This window comes from Pinus tabuliformis, chromosome 3_1, assembly GCF_031772625.1.
Source record: "Pinus tabuliformis cultivar Carrire ecotype Pingquan chromosome 3_1, CPIR1, whole genome shotgun sequence".
NCBI classification, from domain to species: Eukaryota; Viridiplantae; Streptophyta; class Pinopsida; order Pinales; family Pinaceae; genus Pinus; species Pinus tabuliformis.
The window spans coordinates 475,054,280-475,076,584 of NC_142301.1; the positions used below are offsets into that span (position 1 = coordinate 475,054,280).

The following is a 22,305-nucleotide window of genomic DNA, read 5'->3' on the forward strand; positions in this document are numbered from 1 at the left end:
TGCCAGACATTCCCCCTATACACCAACATTCTGAAGTTACTCTAAAACCAGTTGCAGAACAATATCGATCTTTGCAGGAGGCAACTAACTTATTCTGAGAACTTTTTTTTTTTTTTACAACATGGTGAATCGGTAACTGCCTGGCCTAATCTAAGGGAGACCCAGGATCAAACCTCAACGCTGCCACTATAACACCAAGAGCATAACCAACCACCTGCAAGTCGGGTATACTAAGTCTCTATGATTTTAGCAAGAGCAGACTCACAGGAAAGGGGAATCCGCCCCTCTAGCCGCCACCACAGCAGGTCAATGTACTCAATGAGATTTGAACGTCGGTCAACCTAGGCATAGCCCATGTGACTTACCATCAAACCACACATCACTGTACGACTTATTCTGAGAACTTTTAAGCTTTAGGAATGATGCTTGTTTGGGGGTAGCTGTAGGGTAAAAATGGGTAGTATGATTGAGTTAAGACAGGAATTATGTTTTGATTAATACTTAGTATGACTTTGATTTTTAATAGATGTGACCATAACGGGTTTCTGCTATGCAACTCTTGGGCATCTATATATGGACTTTCATTTTGATAATGCCATCACAGTGAAAACAGTCATTCATTATAAATTTATACATACTGGGTACTCTTGATTTGTGTATGGTTGTTGTGTTAACATTCGTTCTCTTGTAATCCTCACTGATCTTAAACCTTAGATATAGCTTGCGTACAAGCATTATATTGTTCTAAAGCTTGAAAGTAATTTTGTTTGGGGTTAGCTGTAGGGTGGAGAGGGGTAGAGCATGGTTATGAGTTGATACTTCAGTTATGCGATAAATACTTTTATTACTTTAATTTTGAATAGACGTAACCAAGGGGTTGCTGATATGCCACTCTTGGGCATCTATATATGGACTTTCGCATCTATATATGCACGTACGTTTTGATAATGCTATGTTAGTGTGAACAGTCATGCATGATACATACCGAATACTCTTGATTTGTGTATGGTTGTTGTGTTCACATTGATTCTCTTGCAATCCTCAGTGATCTTGAACCTTAGATAAAGCATGCAAACAAGAATTATATTGTTGTAAAATGAAGATGGTATTTGCATTTAATGTGTTATTTCTAGTTGTCGTTCTTTATTTGTCTGAAGCCTTGTGGTTTTATTGCTTTGACGTTTGTTGATCATTTAGAATAGAAATGACATTTCTTTGGGCATGCTAAATTTCGAATGTCTTTGGAGGTTTCTTGTTGAACGATTAAAACTACTAAGCTATTGTTTTTGAATACGTTTATTGCAGGAGGCAATGTCGTGTTACTCTATGCTTCTAAATATCATGATATTAGCACTGTTATTAATGTTAGTGGACGATATGCCTTGGACAAAGGCATAGAGGAGCGCTTGGGTAAAGATTTTGAACGTAGGATCAATGAAGATGGATTTATTGATGTTAAGAATAGATCTGGTAAGCAATGCTAACCAATTTATTACTACAGTTAAAACAAACTTGGAGTTTGTTGCATCTTTTTTCCAAATGTCTGATTATTGAACAGCTTAGAAAACATAAAAAATTAAATGAAAATTAAATTTCTTGCAATGTATAGAGTAGAACGATGAGGTATATAGAATAATCGCCATGGTGGCACCTGAATTTTTTTTAACCCAAGGAAAACCTCACAGGGAAACCCAAGGGATGCTTCCCCACATTCACACATGGCATCCCTTGTAAACCCATTGGGGTAGACTACTGCATGTCACCTTGGGGGATTTGGACTGTGCACCTGCTGGCATGGAACCAAACAAATGCCCAGCAACATTGGTGACAACTGGTTGTGCTAACCCCTTGAGCTTTGGTGGCACTTAAAGTTTCTTTCCTACCTTATTGCTGAAATGAAGTTTTGCATGGATAAAATATAAATCACTAAAGGGAACATTCTAAGACACTAATGAGCTAAAGGAAAACTCTTCTCTGCCTATGATGTTTTGTTTTCCATCATGGGAAGCTGCTCCTTTGCTCAAAAAATTGATCTTAGTATATTACTTGGATCTCCTCAGTTGTAGTCCATAACATGTCTTTTGCCATAGTTCTGAATGCTTTTTGAGAAATTGAAGGAGATGAAGTAAAACAAGTCTTCTTTTTTTTATGTCGATTTTCTCCTATAAATCCATTGAATTTGTTAAAATTTGACAGCTCAGGGATGAATTTCTCCTAGAAGAAATCATATCTTTGAATTCTATTTGAACCGCCTATAATAAAATTTCATTTTTAACAATTTTAATATGAATTTCCAAAAATAGTAAGTCACATCTCAATTTGGAAGTGACTTTTCAAAAATAGAAAGTCATGTCTAAATGATCAAGGTTGATTTCGACATATGGAATCCTCTTTAAAATCAAATCAATCATTACAATACAAGTCAAGAATTAATATTTTTATCCTTATTAGTATTATTGTTTTTTTTATGGCAACCATGGTTCGCGGTCAATGAGTGGCCACTATGTCCACAGACAGTAATCCACACAGATCTATCAAAGGCAGCGTCATATATCGGGCCTAACCCCAAGGGCATTGAGGAGATTTTACCTCGTGACCTCCCAATAGGCAACATACTTAGCAATGAGGGCTCGACCAATTGAGCTATCCCTTGGGGCTAGTTACTAGTATTATTTTTATTATGATGCTATTATTTATGAAATAGTCTAAAGTCATTCACCTTTAATGGATTAACAAAAACAAATTCTCTCATTGAATAAATTAAAATTGAGAATCTCTTACTTGGAAAATCAAATCTCTCTCTTGGAATAAAATAATAACTCCACACTGAAGAGAATGTAACTCTCCCTCTCTAATTCAATGTATGAGAAAAGTGTAACTCCTCATTAAATTCACTTGTAACTCCCTCATTCAACTTGATTTGTAACTTTCACCAAATATTCTCTCATGTCTAAGTGTAACTCTCTCTCTCCTTAATTCGAATTGTAAATTCTCATCTATGTGTACTTCTCTCTCTATTATTGGGATGAGTTACACTTCTCCTCAAGTAACTCCTCCCTCATGGAATTCGATTCTCTTATGATTGGCTGAAGGCATGAATTCATTTTGTAACTCCTCTTCTTTCTCATTTATTTAAACAAGAGCAAATTCGAGTTGTTGTAGCATGTTAATTGTGAAAAAGAAGAACTAGTGTTGAGCGTGTGCAAGAGAAGTGTGAGAGCAAGTGAAGAGTAAGAAGAAGGGAAGAGTTAGAGCAAGTGTGAAGGACAAGATTTAATCAAGAGAAGGAGATGTTCAAGTAAAGAGCAAGCGCACTTCAGCTGCGAGTTGATTAGTGTTAAATTTAGGTATGTTCTATGCTAGAGAAATTTATTTAATTTTCATAGTATCTTTTCTAGATTAGCAATCACATCAGCATTAAAGTATATTGTAGATAGAACATAAATATAAATCACAGAAGATAAGCCAAGACAAGAGGACACAAGATGTGGCGCCAGCCAGGAACAAACCCCAATGTGGGGAAACCCTTGATCAATTCTTCCTTTATGTTCTTCAAAGTTTAGCAGAGAAGGAGAGAGAGAGAGTATATTTACAATAGAAGTCAACATTTTGACTTTATGATATCTGCATGTGATCAGTTGAAGACATATTGCTTCAACTGATTCTCCAAGGTGACTGCTTCACCTATCATGGTGTTGTAACTCATACTCATGTTGCATCCGTCATTGTGCTACACCCGGTCACTGAGCTGCCCCCATCACAATGCTGCTCCCATCACCATGCTGCATTATTCATCATCATCATGTTGTCCCAATCATCGTTATGCATGCCCATCACGCTGCATCATACTGCTATCCTGACCTATGTGTTGGTTGCACCTTGCTTGCTTGTTGTCCCTAGCTTTAGTTAGTTGTCCCTTGCACGCTGCCCTCCTTTGGAGATAGATGCTCTGGCTGTTTCGGCAGTTCCGGTAGTTTTGGCTTTTCTGGCAGTTTCGGCTTTTCCGGATTTGCAGGCAGTTCCGGCTTTTTCAACAGCTCCGGCGTTTCCGACAGTTCTGGCATTCTAGCAATTCCATCTTTTCCGGCTTTTTCGGCAGTTTCGGCTTTTTCGGCAACTCCAACTTTTCAGCAGTTTCAATAGTTCCGACTATCTGGCAGTTCCAACTTTTTTGGCAGTTTTGGCTTTTCCGACAGTTTCGGCTTTTCCGGCTTTGCAGGCAGTTCCGGATTTTCCGGCTTTTCCAACAGTTTCGGATTTTTTCGGCTTTTCCGACAGTTCCGGCTTTTCTGGCTTTTCCAACAGTTTCGCATTTTTTGGCTTTTCCGACAGTTTCGGCTTTTCTGGCTTTTCCAACAATTTCGCATTTTTCGGCTTTTCCGACAATTCCGGCTTTTCCGGCTTTTACGACATTTTGAGCAACGTAGAGCTTATTCTCCCATGACTGCATTTAGATCTAGGACATGTTATCTAGTGCAACGTATACCCTAGGGCACTCCCTCTAGCTCTCATATTCATCAAACCCAAAACAGGATGAAGTGAGATCACAAGAGTGAGTGTGTGTGACAAATGACTTCAAGTCCTCTTCTATTTATACTAAGACGTAGAGGTTGAATAGACATGACTGTTGGGCTTCTGAGCCTACATAAGTTGCTGGTCGACTTGACAATTTGTCCATAATAAAAAATTCATAACTTCATAAATACTTATCCGAATTGGATGATCTTTAGATCAATCCTACACCTCTCAATGAGAGGGATCCAATAAAAATATCACCTGCCATAAATAATATGACCCACATGGAGTTTGGCCCTAGTTGCCAATTTTAACACTCCCTCTCAACTAGGGAGAACTCCATCCACTGATCCATATGTCCAACTATACTATCTTTTCCATTAGTGCCCTGCACTTCTCTGCTTAGATTTGCTAGCTCTGCTCAGCTCTATTGGCTCTGCTCAACTCTACTGGCTCTGTGCAGCTCTGCTGGCTTTGCTCAACTTTGCTGGCTCTGCTCAGCTCTGCTGGCTCTTCTCAACTCTGTTGGCTCTGCTCTGCTCTGCTTAGCTCTGCTCAGATCTTGCTCAACTCTGCTCAACTCTGCTCAACTCTGCTTTGCTCAACTCTGTTCAGCTCTGTTGGCTCTGTTGTCGCGCAGATTGGCACGACAACGCTCGGACCGGGGGCTGTCACTCTGATCCCCGATCCCTCCGTTTAAGCCCGTCTCCCGCGGCTAAGGGGGGTGGACCCTGCGAGATGATGAGACCAACTGTCGACCAGTTGGTTGGGAGACACGAGATACGATGATAAAAGGGCTCGATGGATTTGATAAATTGCAGACCAGTGCCTTGTGGAGTTAATGTTTAAATGATTACTTTTTAAATGATATAGAAACATGGACCATGAACAGCAACCATCTATCATCAGCGAAAACACAATGCTCTTTAGAATGACCAAAACGATATCCAGCAACAGAAAATTTTAAAAGATAAATGCCTTAAAATACCACGAGAATTATAAACCGTTAACCAGATATCAATTTCGCATCTCGACCTAGAATAGCATGATAATAACTGAATCTCGCAAAAATAATTTTCCAAATTTTTTTTTTTTTTTTTTTTATTATTATTATTTTTTTTTTTTTAAATAAAATCTAAAAAATTTATCAAACAAATCTAAAGAAAAGTTAAACTAAAATCTAAAGAAATAAAATGAATCTTTTTATTTTTTATTTTTTATAACAAATCAAAAATCTAATTTAAAATCTAAATTTAAAATATAAAACTAACACATAAATCAAAAACAAAATAAAGTCTAATTAAAACAAAACCTAGAACATATACATGTTTTTATTTTTTTTATTTTTTATATTTTAAAGCAAAACATAAATCATAATCCTAAGCATGAAATTAACACTAACATTTTAACAAAACTAAAAAAAAAAAAAACTGACATAAAAAAAATATTAAAACGAAACTATGTAAATAACAAACAAAAAAAATCTAATTAAAAATCTAATCTACGTGACTATACAAAAGTGAGAACTAAAACAACATGGCACTAAGCTAAATGACAAAGGGTGGAAGACTTTAAAATAAACGAAACACGCCCACTCTGAAAACGCAAACAGACTGAGACGTAACCCTAGACCAATGCGAATGATACGCGGATCGACTTACCTGCTGAGCAAAGGAGAAGGGTCAGTGTTACCTGACGATACATTCATCTGCGGTCCGGCGTAACCCTAACGATTGATCGAGATTTTCCTTCGTGATTTGCTAGTCTCAGTCGACAGTGGAAGGAGCGTGATCCGGACTTGATGCTGGATGGAAAATACCCGCGTGACTGCTGCGCTGAATGAAATGAGCGTTTATGAACACCACCGAATCCTTACCATACCCAATACGCAGCAAATCGCAAGGAGAATCGCAGCCACGTTTGGAAAAGCATATGATCATAGGACGAGCGAAGATATGCAACGTTAATGCCCCTACCCTTACGATTTATTAGAAACAGGCATACCGGTGGTGGAGACAGCAGATAAAATGCGAAATTTCAAATGAAAACGATGCTGCGTATCACCCTGAGCCAGTTCTGCGTTTGAATGATGCGGATATGACTTGCTGCGGATGCCGTTTTGAGATAGGTTCAGCTCCAAAACGTGCTCATCATACCCTTGCTGAATCCATATTGAAGCACAATGTTGATGCCAGAAAACGCAGGAGGATCAACTGATCACCGGAGTTTTGGAGGCTGGCGTGATGAAAACTCATTTTCCTTGCTCACGGATGCACTTCGACGGACAGGCATACAGATTTATAGCTTCCAAAGTTACTCATTACACAGGATGTCTGCTGGCATTTGCTGAGTAATTGGACCGTTTCATGTGAGACTTTGCCTGATGCATACACGTGATGGCCTGGCTTTGTTACGCTTATCAAATTTTCTCAAGGGTATTGCACAACAACTGTGTCTCGCCAACTGATTGCAAAACGATGCAGCTAGTGATGGAATAGGAGGGAGCAGCGAAACTGTGTCATGTGCCCTCAGATCGATATTTGGTGTTTGCTTCTGCCACCTGAAATCACCCCAAAAATAGTATGTACATAAAAACAGATTCAAAACCCTAAGTAAACCTGATCTAAGCAAACTCTTGAAACCCTAATGAAAAAAAATTGTGAAAAGCAGAAGCTTGAAAACCCTAAAAAAAATGAAACCCTAAGACAGCTTAATAATTTACAGATTTGGCCCCTTTAACAGCCAGATTTAACAATAAGAACAGGAAAATTTTTAAAGATAAGAAATTTCAGATTGTCACTGTGAAAAACTTCAGAAATTTTCTCATGCAGATCAGAAAGATAAAACCGAATGATAAACCCAGGATCAAATCCACTGGGCTCAGCAGAAAATGCTTGCGGGAGTTGGCTGGTTCAGCCGAGAACTTCCCCGAACGCCCACAAATTCCTTCAGAAAATGTTATTCTGCACAGCTCAAAACAATCGTCAATAAAGAGGGCAAAATGCTGCTAGATCTCAAACAGTAATGGAGATACCTGCCATTACTCCTGAAACCCTAGCAGCACCCAAACCCTAGCAAGTGAGCAAGATACCTGTACCCACAATACTCTAGAAAAGCTATTATTAACAGCTGAAAATAACATATGCAGAAAATGAAATGATCTCACAGCATTCCAAGAGAGTAACACCAGCAAGATATGGACCCCAAAGTCTTCCTTTATTAACCAGAAACAGATTTACAAGAGAGCTTCTTTAGCCTTAGACTCACAGATCCGATGATTTGAAATGACCCCCTAAGACCCTATATAAAGGAAATGATCCTAACGGCTAGTTCGAGTGATCCATGTAGAAATGATCTCGACCGTTGATGAGGATCAAGACATCTCTTGATCTCATCCGTCGATTTATTCACTTAAAATATTATTATTTTATTAGTTAGGGTTTTTGCTTGATTTTTTTTAATTTTTTATTATTTTTCATTATTTTATTATTTTTATTCATTTTTTAATTTTTTAATTCATTTTAAAATGGATCACTGAACTAAACCTTCGGAAACATCACCTAGGACCTAGGACCTAGGACTCATGAGGGGATTTAAAACATTTCTCGACCCTCAAGACACATTACATCATGACTTTTACAAAATTACACCTTAAGGGACAAACCCATTTAATACAGACCCTCACAAAACACCCAGCTCTGCGACACAACGATAATCTAGCAGATCAACACACTAGGATTCTCCTAAAGTTCAAATGACAAAATCAATCCCGGCTTTGGGGTCAGGTTTGAAGGAAAACTCTGCCGATCCGTGGATCGGTGAGACAAAAAACCTTCCGGGACGTAGATTATCATCAGAAAGTTAGGTCCACCTAGGCAAATTACATACATGACTCACGTCTGCTAAGATTATTTACAATTCATACATGCAGACTGGGTTTACAATCAAAATGATGAAACTGCTGATGACTGCAGGATGGCACGGACATGCTGATCAGGTGCTGCTTCTTTCTGTCAAGAAAAACGGGGTGCATTGCATGGGTAGTTGACCAGTAGAGGTCAACATCTGGCTCTACTTGGGGACACGTTGCTGCTTGCAGGAATGTGAGAATCCAGAATCTGCATCCATACAACGCAAAAATAAGTAGCGTCCATCCCAAAAATCAGCATATACGTTAAGCACAATAGAAAAGCTCTTCATTTATTAACTACCTAAAGCAGAAATGAAAATGCGGAAAAAACAAGGAGTAGGGTTAGAAATACGATACAAAAGGATGCCCTACGGCATCAGATGTGTTCAATGTAGTGCATACTGAGCATTTGCCTGCTTTCAGGCAAATCTGTGGGCTGCTTGTCGGATGTGCCATGTCCAATTTTGCATATGGTAGGACTTTTTCCTATCCGAAAATCAAGCTGCTCACGGCCGTCTGATGTATCAAATCTTCGTCTCATCTTCCTTCTCTTACGCTTTTTCTTTCTGGCAGGTTGAATTACTGATGACCTGGTACTTTCTGTTTCAAAGCTATCAGATGAAGTATGTAAGATATGCATGCTATGTCTTTCTTCATCTTGCATCTGATCTCTATCATTCTTAAGTCTGTCTGGATCACCCTCAATCAACCGTCTTTCAATCGAATCAACAACCTCCCAATAATAAGATGAATCTTGTTGCAACAAATGAGAAGGCTCCTGATCTGTTGATGTTTGCTGGTTTCTCTCATCTTCCAATTGCTGAAACCTTTGAACTTGTATTCTAATGGCATCCATCTGACTAGAATGTTGAACCTTTATATCACTGATTTGTCTGGCATGGTGTTCTCGCATGTCTTTTATTACTTTAACATTCTTTTCCTTTATGTCCATCAAGCAATGCTGTATAAAATTTATTTCTTCTTTATGGTTCGCTTGCATGTCAGCCACTTGATTGTTATGATTGAATGTCATGATAGTCATTTCCTCATCCATAGTGAATAACTTGTTTTGCATAGAGTCAATTTCCCTATCATGATCAGCTTTCATGGTCACCATATTTTCCTCTAAGATCGACAACCTGCTTTGCATAATTCTAATTTCTGTTTCATAATTAGTTTTTATGGCCTCAATTTCCTTAGCATGCTGGTTTTGCGTGACTTCAATCTCTCTATTACGTTTCTCCAGGTGAGTGCATAAAGTTTTCACATCATTGACATAATTAGTTTGATTGATTTCCATATTTCTTACCAGCATCATTAGATCTCGTATAATTTGCTTTTGCTCTTCTTTTTCATTGTCATTTGTCCCTGATTTTTCACTATCATGAACTTGATCTGCAATATTTTCGGTGGATGACACATTTTGACATGAAGAATCGTCCTGGGATCTTTCAGCTGGACCTCCTATCAAATTACTTACATTCTGTTGCACAATTTTAGAGGAAGAAGGCAAGCTGTTTGGATAACCATATCTATCTTCAAAAGCATTGATAATATCAGCCAAAGAAGAGAAAGAATCCTTAGGAAAATTGTTAAACCAATTCAAAGCATCATCTTCTAAAGAAAGGACAAATAGACGCATTTTGATATCACCATGATGAAACTGAGGGGGTCTGCAATATATGATCATGAAGCGGATAAACAAGTCAATATGCCTTTTAGCAGCGATTGGATCACCATCTGAAAAAATAGGCAATTCAGGAAGGGCCTCCTCCGGAAAATCATGGAGACGATGAGTAAAACGACATGGTTTAAATGAATACTCCATGATGAACAATAAGGGATGATAGAACTAGATCTTTGCTCAAGAAAATCAAAAGATGAAAGAAGTGGAGTCGCCACTTGAACAACAAATCTGATTCTAAGATCCGAGAAGCAATCAACAAACAGATATGCGGTAGGCTTCTTGTCTGGGAAAAATGAGAAAAATGGAGTCGCCACCCAAACAAGAAACAAAACCGAAGAGATGCTGCTGATATATGATGAAAAGATGCCAAAATATTGAATCTGCCAGCTCAACCGAGAGATGAGAAAGATGAGAAGATGAATGATTGAAAGTCGTTGAAACACCAAGGACAGAAAAACTCTGTCAAATGAATGATAAAAAGATGAACGATGAATGATGAAAAGTCGTTGAAACACCAAGGACAGAAAAACTTTATGAACACCACCGAATCCTTACCATACCCAATACGCAGCAAACCGCAAGGAGAAATCGCAGCCACGTTTGGAAAAGCATATGATCATAGGACGAGCGAAGATATGCAACGTTAATGCCCCTACCCTTACGATTTATTAGAAACAGGCATACCGGTGGTGGAGACAGCAGATAAAATGCGAAATTTCAAATGAAAACGATGCTGCTTATCACCCTGAGCCAGTTCTGCGTTTGAATGATGCGGATATGACTTGCTGCGGATGCCGTTTTGAGATAGGTTCAGCTCCAAAACGTGCTCATCATACCCTTGCTGAATCCGTATTGAAGCACAATGTTGATGCCAGAAAACGCAGGAGGATCAACTGATCACCGGAGTTTTGGAGGCTGGCGTGATGAAAACTCATTTTCCTTGCTCACGGATGCATTTCGACGGACAGGCATACAGATTTATAGCTTCCAAAGTTACTCATTACACAGGATGTCTGCTGGCATTTGCTGAGTAATTGGACCGTTTCATATGAGACTTTGCCTGATGCATACACGTGATGGCCTGGCTTTGTTACGCTTATCAAATTTTCTCAAGGGTATTGCACAACAACTGTGTCTCGCCAACTGATTGCAAAACGATGCAGCTAGTGATGGAATAGGAGGGAGCAGCGAAACTGTGTCATGTGCCCTCAGATCGATATTTGGTGTTTGCTTCTGCCACCTGAAATCACCCCAAAAATAGTATGTACATAAAAACAGATTCAAAACCCTAAGTAAACCTAATCTAAGCAAACTCTTGAAACCCTAATGAAAAAAAATTGTGAAAAGCAGAAGCTTGAAAACCCTAAAAAAAATGAAACCCTAAGACAGCTTAATAATTTACAGGTTTGGCCCCTTTAACAGCCAGATTTAACAATAAGAACAGGAAAATTTTTAAAGATAAGAAATTTCAGATTGTCACTGTGAAAAAAGCTTCCGAAATTTTCTCATGCAGATCAGAAAGATAAAACCGAATGATAAACCCAGGATCAAATCCACTGGGCTCAGCAGAAAATGCTTGCGGGAGTTGGCTGGTTCAGCCGAGAACTTCCCCGAACGCCCACAAATTCCTTCAGAAAATGTTATTCTGCACAGCTCAAAACAATCGTCAATAAAGAGGGCAAAATGCTGCTAGATCTCAAACAGTAATGGAGATACCTGCCATTACTCCTGAAACCCTAGCAGCACCCAAACCCTAGCAAGTGAGCAAGATACCTGTACCCACAATACTCTAGAAAAGCTATTATTAACAGCTGAAAATAACATATGCAGAAAATGAAATGATCTCACAGCATTCCAAGAGAGTAACACCAGCAAGATATGGACCCCAAAGTCTTCCTTTATTAACCAGAAACAGATTTACAAGAGAGCTTCTTTAGCCTTAGACTCACAGATCCGATGATTTGAAATGACCCCCTAAGACCCTATATAAAGGAAATGATCCTAACGGCTAGTTCGAGTGATCCATGTAGAAATGATCTCGACCGTTGATGAGGATCAAGACATCTCTTGATCTCATCCGTCGATTTATTCACTTAAAATATTATTATTTTATTAGTTAGGGTTTTTGCTTGATTTTTTTTAATTTTTTATTATTTTTCATTATTTTATTATTTTTATTCATTTTTTAATTTTTTAATTCATTTTAAAATGGATCACTGAACTAAACCTTCGGAAACATCACCTAGGACCTAGGACCTAGGACTCATGAGGGGATTTAAAACATTTCTCGACCCTCAAGACACATTACATCATGACTTTTACAAAATTACACCTTAAGGGACAAACCCATTTAATACAGACCCTCACAAAACACCCAGCTCTGCGACACAACGATAATCTAGCAGATCAACACACTAGGATTCTCCTAAAGTTCAAATGACAAAATCAATCCCGGCTTTGGGGTCAGGTTTGAAGGAAAACTCTGCCGATCCGTGGATCGGTGAGACAAAAAACCTTCCGGGACGTAGATTATCATCAGAAAGTTAGGTCCACCTAGGCAAATTACATACATGACTCACGTCTGCTAAGATTATTTACAATTCATACATGCAGACTGGGTTTACAATCAAAATGATGAAACTGTTGATGACTGCAGGATGGCACGGACATGCTGATCAGGTGCTGCTTCTTTCTGTCAAGAAAAACGGGGTGCATTGCATGGGTAGTTGACCAGTAGAGGTCAACAGGCTCGACTGGTTCTGCTCTGCTCTGCTGAACCATGAAGAAGAAGAATTGAATGAGAATGTGTCATACCATTCTCCACTGACTCGAAGTCAGTCTCAGAGTATGTACCACTGGTCCCAGACCAGTCCTCAACCGACTCGAAGTCAGTGTCATAGTCGGTACAACTCCTACCATTGGTCCCAGACCAGTCCTCTATTGACTCGAAGTCGGTCTCAGAGTATGTACCACTGGTCCCAGACTAGTCCTCAACTGACTCGAAGTCAGTGTCATCGTAGGTACAACTCCTACCACTGGTCCTAGACCAGTACTCTACTAACTCGAAGTCAGTCTCAGAGTATGTACCATTGGTTCCAGACCAGTCCTCAACCGAACCGAATTCAGTGTCATTGTAGGTACAACTCCTACCACTTGTCCCAGACCAATATCATTGGTCCCAGATCAATGAAGGTCATCCTAGCATAGAGAGTGTGGTAGATACAACGATGCATCCATCAGTGATACTATGGTCCCTATCCTCATTTCCCTGCTCATTGATCAGATGAGACGTACTTCACATGAGTCCCAAACTGCATGGGTAGGATGCCTCGACAAAAGAACTAATCAATCCTATCCCACAAGAGAGCGAATCATCTTGTCCACAGGAGAGCGAATCATCATGTCCACAAGACAGCGAATCATCTTGTCCCACAAGAGAGCGAATCATCTTGTTCCACAATCACCATGGAGAACACATCATCCAGGCCTCACAGGAGAACTAATCATCCTGCTACACAGTCGTCATGGAGAACACATCATCCAGATCTCATAGGAGAACTAATCATCCTGCTACATAGTCGTCATGGAGAACACATCATCCAGACCTCACAAGAGAACTAATCATCCTGCTACATAGTCATCATGGAGAACACATCATCCAGACCTCACAGGAGAACTAATCATCCTGCTACATAAGAGAGCGAATCATCTTGTTCACAGGAGAGCGAATCATCCTGTCCAGTGCGCACCACAAGGGGAGGGTGAGTCACCCTGTGGTTGTATGTTGCTCGAGTAAGAATCGCAAGCCCCTAGAGCTCCCAGAGCTCAATGTATACAACATACAGGACCCTTTTACAAGGGTCTCTTGATGACTCCAAGTCGTTCGGGAAAATCACAAATTTGATCTTTCCCTGGGGCTTTGACAAAGTGTAGTGAACTGTACATCATCTCAGTGTGATAGAGCCTCCTTACTCATCGACTTACCATATCCAAGATAAGGTAGTATCTATCTGCTGGAGCAATCATCGAATACGGGATTCCTCAATAATCGAATCCCACCTTTGGTTGTCACAGAGAATCACAGTGGTATTCATCATGTGTACAAACAACTCACTGAAGAGCTTCCACAACGAGGCAGCTTCATACGAGATCATACTCGTAGTTATGTATCTGTTCTTGGCGGTGCTTATAACAACCAACTTCTGCTTCCTGTTCATCCATGATATCAAAGTAGAATCCAAAGAGAACCAGCACTGAGAATTGCTTTAGTGTTCCTCCATACTGCCTGCCCAGTCAGCATTCGAATAATCATGCAGTTTCATATTTCTGACAGTGTATCTCAATTCATGAGAGATTGCGCCCCGAAGATATCTCAGAAGATTCTTGGCACCAATCCAATGAGGCTCAACCAAATATGAGCTCACCATGCTAACTACAAAACATATGTCCAGACAGAAGTTCACCAAGAACATCAACACGAATGAGTTTATGAGACTTAGAGGCATTTCCCAAATCTGGACCGACATCACTACCATATAACTTCTGAAAGTTGAGATCCTCGAGGTAGTCACAGGCTTGCAGTTTATCATTCCACATCCGGAATCCAACTCCCTCTTACTTCTGCAAGTGAGAGGGTCTGCACCTATTTGAAATAGGTTGTCCTCAGAGGGTGCTTGGTATGAGAGGTCTATCATCCACAACCTTCGAGTAATGGTTTGGATCGGTTTCACTTCAGCTTCATCTGACAGCTATCAGTCCTCTCATACTACGCCCGGGGAGTTTTTCTTCAAGCCATAGAGGGCTTTCTTCCACCTGCATACGCGAGATTCCTGATCATCAATCTCAAACCCCTCAGGTTGTTTCATATCAGTGAACCTGCTACATGAGGGGAATGGTCCCTCCTGTCAAATTTTCCTTCGGTACATCTCAGATATGTACTTTCATGCTCTTTTTGAATTCAGGCATCTCTGTCACCATCTGACTCACAGACCTTCGGTGTTGTGTCAATGGACATGGTCCCCAGTGGACTTCCTGCAACTTGATACAACCCTGAACTCAAAAACATCTTTGAAAAGTCTATTTTCAAACACGTACCTTTCCATCGATGAGTGCCACCCTGAAACCTTTGACTTCCATTTTCGAGATGGACACTAGGTTCTTCTTGCGATCAGGTACATAAAAGAGATTCTGTAAATGAATCGAGTTACCCTCATTCAATTGAGGGGTAACATTCCCTACACCCTTTCCGGGATAGGTGGCATCGGCTCCAAGTATAATCCCACGATTGTTTCCATCTCTATCAAATTAGAGAGTGCACCCTTCTATCCGATGAAGTGCCGGGGTTCCTTGCTTTCTTTGAAGAGTCGACCATTTCCTTGATGACTTGCATTACCAGTCATTCCTTTGAAGATGTCCATGGACTGATTGTTATCTTCATCAAGAGATGTGTCTCTGCTTTTTGGACACTCCTTCGCATAATGGCCGAACTTATTGCAACCAAGGCATCTGCCTTTCCTTCCACTTTTGGATCCGAACTTCCCAATGAAGTGATCTTTAGGTAGGCCATCAGAAACTTCCGCTTCGCCATTCTGATAATATTCTCTGCTTCAACTTCACCCTTAGTGAATGAGAAGAGGGATGATGATCCCATTGATCCTTTTGTCCTGTCCCAACTGTCTTTGGTGATTGCTCTTTCACTCTTGCTTGGGCATTGTCTTCACCTCAGCTCTGATTCCATGTTAAATTTAGGTATGTTCTATGCTAGAGAAATTTATTTAATTTTCACAGTATCTTTTCCAGATTAGCAATCACATCAGCATTAAAGTAAACTGCAGATAGAACATAAATATAAATCACAAAAGACAAGCCAAGACAAGAGGACACAAGATGTGGCGCTAGCCAGGGACAAACCCCAATGTGGGGAAACCCTTGATCAATTCTTCCTTTATGTTCTTCAAAGCTCAACAGAGAAGGAGAGAGAGAGAGATAGTATATTTACAATAGAAGTCAACATTTTGACTTTATGATATCTGCATGTGATCAGTTGAAGTCATATTGCTTCAACTGATTCTCCAAGGTGACTGCTTCACCTATCATGGTGTTGTAACTTGTACTCATGTTGCATCCGTCATTGTGCTACACCTGGTCACTGAGCTGCCTCCATCACAATGCTGCTTCCATCACCATGTTGCATTATTCATCATCATCATGTTGTCTCTATCATCATTATGCATGCCCATCATGTGGCATCATACTGCTATCCTGACCTATGTGTTGGCTGCACCTTGCTTGCTTGTTGTCCCTAGCTTTAGTTAGATGTCCCTTGCATGCTTCGGCTATTCCACAGTTCTTGGCAGTTCCGATAGTTTTGGCTTTTCCGGCAGTTCTGCCTTTTCCGGATTTGTAGGCAGTTCCAGCTTTTTCGGCTTTTCCGACAGTTCTAGCTTTCTGGCAATTCCGGCTTTTCTGGTAGTTCCGGCTTTTTCGGCAGTTCCGTCTTTTCCGGCTTTGCAGGCAGTTTCGAATTTTTCGACAGTTCTGGCTTTTCCGACTTTTCTGACAGTTCCGACATTTCCGACTTTTCCGACAGTTCTGGCTTTTCTGGCTTTTCCGGCATTTTGAGCAATGTAGAGCTTATTTTCCCATGACTGCATTTAGATCTAGGGCATGTTATCTAGGGCATCGTATACCCTAGGGCACTCTAGCTCTTATCTTCATCAAACGTAAAACAGGATGAAGTGAGGTCACAAGAGTGAGTGTGTGTGACAAATGACTTCAAGTCCTCTTCTATTTATACTAAAACGTAGAGGTTGAATAGACATGACTATTGGGCTCCTCAGCCTACATAAGTTGCTGACCGACTTGACAATTTGTCCATAATCAAAATAAATTCATAACTTCATAAATACTTATTAGAATTGGATGATCTTTAGATCAATCCTACACCTCTCAATGAGAGGGATCCAATAAAAATATCAACGGCCATATATAATATGATCCACATGGAATTTGGCCCTAGTTGCCAATTTTAACAATTAGGCATTGGTGGCTTTATTCATTCTCATTCTCTCTCTCTCTTTCTACTCTGCTGAACAATTGAAGAAATCTAATAGAAGAAGAATCATTTGGGTTTTCCCCTTGTGAGTTTTTCCTTGGTCATTGGACCTGTTGACCACTACCGGTCAACTACCCATGCAGTCCCCCCCCCTTTTCTTTGCAAAAAGGGGCAGTACCTGAACGACGTGTCTGTGCTAGCCTGCAGTCATCAGCAGCTTGATCATTTGAATTGTAAACCCAGTCTGCATGTATGAAATTGTAAATAATCTTAGCAGATATGAGTCGTTTATGTAAAATTGCCTAGGTGGACCTAACTTTCTAATCATAATCTACGTCCCGGAAGGTTTTTCGTCTCACCGATCTATGATCGACAGAGTTTTCCTTCAGCCTGACCCCAAAGCCGGGATGCATTTTGTTATTAGAACTTTAGGAGAATCCTAGTGTGTTAACCTGCTAGATTATAGTTGTGTCGCAGAAACTGGGTGATTTATGAGGGTCTATGATAAAGGGGTTTTCCCCCTTAAGTTGTAAAAGTCATGATGTAATGTGTCTTGAGGGTTGGAAAATGTTTTAAATCCCCTCATGAGTCCTAAGTCCTAGGTCCTAGGAGATGTTTCCAAAGGCTTAGTTCGATGATCCATTTAAGAAAATAAATAAAATAATAAAATAATAATATTTTGAGTGAATGCATGCAAAATATTATTTTTTAATAATAAGTTAACAATTTCGACGGATGAGATTAAGAGATGTCTTGATCCTCATCGATGGTCGAGATCATTTTGACATGGATCACTCGAACTAGCCGTTGGGATCATTTCCTTTAAATAGGGTGCTAGGGGTCATTTCAGATCATAGGATCTGTGAGTCTGGTACTGAAGAAGCTCTCTTGTAATCTGTTTTTTGGTTAATAAAAGAAGACTTTGGGGTCCAAATCTTGCTGGTGTTACTCTCTGGAAGTGCTGTGAGCTAATTTAGTTTCTGCATATTTTATGTTTCAGCCATTAATAATAGCTTATTGTAGAGTATTGTGAGCACAGGTATCTTGTTCACTTGCTAGGGTTTGAGTGTTGTTAGGGTTTCTGAAGTAATGGCAGGTATCTCCATTACTTTTTGAGATCTAGCAGCATTTTTGCCCTCTTTACTGATGGTTGAAGTGAGCTGTGCAGGAAAACTCTTACTGAAGAAGATTGCCGGGCGTTAGGGGAAGTTCTCGGCTGAACCAGCCAACTCCCGCAAGCATTTTTTGCTGAGCCCAGTTGGATTTGATCCTGGGTCTATCATTCAGTTTATTTTTCTAATTTGCATGAGAGATTTTCTGAAGTTCTTCACAGTGAAAATCTGAAATTTCTGTTCTTTAAATATTTCTGTGCTTATTGCTGAATCTGGCTGTTAAGGGGCCAAAATCTGTAAATTTATTAAGCTGATCTAGGGTTTCAAATTTTGCTTTACACAGTTCTCATTAGGGTTCTGTTTTTATTGTACAGGTTTTTCATTAGGAGTAAATTTTTTTAGGATTTTCAGAAGGAGATCAGGGCTGCCCGGATCATAGCTTAAAATTGTGGCCATCTTTCACTGTTTTCTCCCCACCATTGCATGACAACCTTCAGAAAATCAACTCAAATCCGCTGACATATGGACATAAATACACAGCAGCTTTCCAAACCCTGATTTAGCATGACCATCTGTGTGCTAGATTAAGTTCGCTTATTTATGTCCTTGCTGCGTAAGATTCGATAAAAAAAAAAAATGGTCTAAACCCGCTGCCATCAAGGGTATCCCCATGACAGAGCTGCCCTCAGTGTGAGTTCCGGGTTTGATGGTGCGTTCGGAGTTGTAAAGCTTAATCGAAAACGCCAGGGTTACGTCTTGTTTGAGGCCATAAAGCATGCGTCGAAGTCTCTTGGGCAATCTCTTCATGTATGGCAAGCTGAAAGGGCGTGTGGCGTATTTCCTTTTTTGACGGCTTAAACCTTTATGTTGGCGCAGTCACGTTTTTTGGATTGCATATGCCACTCTTGATTTTCATTTGCTCGCCGTCAGAGTCTGGTAAGGTTACGCAGGAGGCTTTTATGCTTTGAACCCATCACCGCAGGCCATCACGCAGGTAAACGTATTGTACAGGTGAGCTATGATCTCTTCTCCGTTTGCGTAGCAGGTAAATCGAGTTGGCGTTTTGTGGTCATATAATACATATCGGAATTTCTGAGTGGTTACGTAGCTTTAGATTAGGGTTTCATTATAGTTTCGTTTTTTTTTATTTTTTTCTGTTAGATTTCAAATCGTATTTCGTTTTAGACTTTGATTTTTTTTAAATAAAAAAAAATATATATGTAAAAGATTAAGTGTAGTTTTGGTTAAATTTCGATTTAAATTTTGTTTTAATTAGATTCTAGGTTTAAAGTTTCATAATTTTTAGATTTTCATTTTTATAATAATAATAAAAAAAAAAAAAAAAAAAAGATTTTTTTATAAAATTTGTTTTTTTTTAGGCTTAGTTAGAGTTCGATTTTGTTTTGTTTAGATTTTGATTTGTTTTAATTAGATTTATTTTAAATTTAGATTTTAAATTTTAATTTTTGTTTTAGTTTAGATTTTTAGGTTTTAAAATCTTTTCATAAAAAATAAAATATATATATATATATATATATATATCTATATATCTATATATATATATATATATATATATATATTTTAAATCTTTCCTTAGTTTAATGTTAGAATAAGATAGAATTTTTTTTTTTAGGTTTTCATTTAGTTAAAATTTTTGTTTTAAATTTTTGCTAAAAAAGAAAGCATAAAATTTTTTGTGGGAAATATTTTTGCCAGTTTCAGTCTTGGCTCGGGAATTACCTATGCTTCATCTTTTATGCTGAGGATTTTAATGTGGGAATTGGTGTTTAATCTGATTCAAATTTTCATCTGATGGTTAATTGCATGAATGTGGCCTCTTGTTGATTTTTGTTTAAAGCACTTTATTTTTCGAAATCTTAATTTGCTGGAGTATCACTAAGTCGTTAAGCATTTTTCTCATTTGATAAAAGTTAATGATAAATGATTGCTCCTAATGAGATCATATTTCTGCAGCATCTGATAATTAAACGATTAAACATTTGCTCCACAAGGCACTGGTCTTTTAACTTATAAATCCATTTAGGTGCTTATCATTTCGTGTCTCGTGTCTCCCAACCAACTGGTCGACAGTTGGTCTTCGTCATATCATAGGGTCTACCCCCCTTAGCCGTGGGAGACAGGCTTAAACGGAGGGATCGGGGATCAGGGTGACAGCCCCCGGTCTGAGGGTTGTCGTGTCAATCTGCGCGACAACATTTTTTGGCGCCGTTGCCGGGGACATTTTATTCTCGGCGTTTCAACGACAATCATCTTTCTCATTTCTTATCTTTTCATCTGGCCCGACAATGCCAACATTTTTTGGCGCCGTTGCCGGGGAAAGAGTTTTTCTATCCCTGGCGTTGCAACGACATTCATATTCTCATTTCTCATCATTCTTTCTCATCTCGCGTTTGAGCTGGCAGATTCAACATTTTTTGGCATCATTTGGATCTCTTTCATCACCTTATCTTTCGTCATATCAGCAACTTCTCTTCGATTCATTTCTTGTTTGGGTGGCGACTCCACTCCATTTTCTTATTTTTCCCAGACAAGAAGCCTCCCTCATATCTACTTGTTGGTTGCTTTTTGGATCTTAGAATTAGATTCATTGTTCAAGTGGCGACTCCACTTCTTTCATCTCTTAATTTTCTTGAGCAGAAATCTCTTTCTATCATCCATTTGATCCCTTATTATTCATCATGGATTATTCATTTAAGCCATGTCATTTTACTGATAATCTCCATGATTTTCCGAAAGAGGCCATTTCTAAATTATTTAAGTTCTCAGGTGGTGATTCGGTCACTGTTAGACAGCATTTAAACAGGTTTACTTGTGTAATGATCATATATTGTAGACTTCCTCAATATAATCATGAAGATTTCAAGATGCGTCTATTTGTCCATTCTTTAAAGGGTGATGCTTTGAACTGGTTTAATAGTTTTCCTGAAGATTCCTTCATTTCTTTGCAAGACATTGTCAATGCTTTTAAAGATAGATATGGTGATCCAGATAGCTCGCCTTGTGCCCCTAAAATTGTGCAACAAAATGAAAGTAATCTTGTAAAAGGTCCAGCTGTCCAAGACAATTCTTCATATCAGAATGTGCCATCCACTTGTACCATTGCAGATCATAGTAGTGTTGACAATGAAAAGGAAGATCATAAGCAAATTATACAAGATCTATTGCTACTGGTAAGAAATATGGAGATAAATCAAACTAATTACGCCAATGATGTGAGAACTTTATGCACTCACCTGGAAAAGCGTAATAGGGAGATGGAGATCATGCAAAATCAACATAGTAAGGAAATTGAAGCCATGAAGATTAATCATGACACAGAAATTAGATTCATGCAAAGCAAGATGTCAGGCTTAGAGGAAAATATGACGACCATGAAAGCTGATCATGATAGGGAAATTAATTCTATGCAAAACAAGTTATTAACTATGGATGAAGAAATGACTATCATGACGTTTGATCATAATAATCAGTTGGCTACCATGCAAGCAAATCATAAAGAAGAAATAAACTCCATGCAGTATTTCTTGATGGACATAAAGGAAAAGAACGATAAAGTAATAAAAGATATGGAAGAACACCATACCAGGGAAATCAGTGCTATAAAGGTTGAACATTCTAGTCAGATGGATGCCATTAAAATACAGGTTCAAAAGTTTCAACAATGGTCAGAGGATAAGAGAAACTAGGGGACATCAACAGATCAGGAGCCTTCTCATTTGTTGCAACAAGTTCCATCTTATTATGAGGAGGTCATTGGTTCGATTGAAAGATGGTTAATTGAAGGTGATCCAGATAGACTTAAAAATGATAAAGATCAGAAGCATGATAAAGAAAGACATGACACGCATATCTTACATACCTCATCTGATAGCTTTGAAACAGAAAGTTGCATGTCATCAGTGATACAACCTGCCACAAAGAAAAAGCGCAAGAGAAAGAGAATGAGAAGAAGATTTGATGCATCAGACGGCCGTGAGCAGCTTGATTTTCGGATAGGAAAAAGTCC

At 39.1% G+C, this 22,305-nt stretch overlaps 1 protein-coding gene across 5 annotated transcripts in view; it reads left to right on the forward strand.

Annotated features, from left to right (window-relative positions):
* Positions 1-22,305, forward strand: part of LOC149187843 (putative uncharacterized protein YDL057W) — a 383,231-nt gene that overhangs the window by 149,391 nt on the left and 211,535 nt on the right. For all 5 annotated transcript variants that reach the window (XR_016255791.1, XR_016255792.1, XM_089411483.1 and 2 more), the window contains exon 5: positions 1,306-1,470. Coding sequence is in view for 3 of the 5 variants with exons in the window: in XM_089411483.1 (XP_089267609.1) it covers positions 1,306-1,470 (165 nt within the window). In the remaining 2 variants the exon portion in view is untranslated. The remainder of the gene's footprint in view (positions 1-1,305; positions 1,471-22,305) is intronic.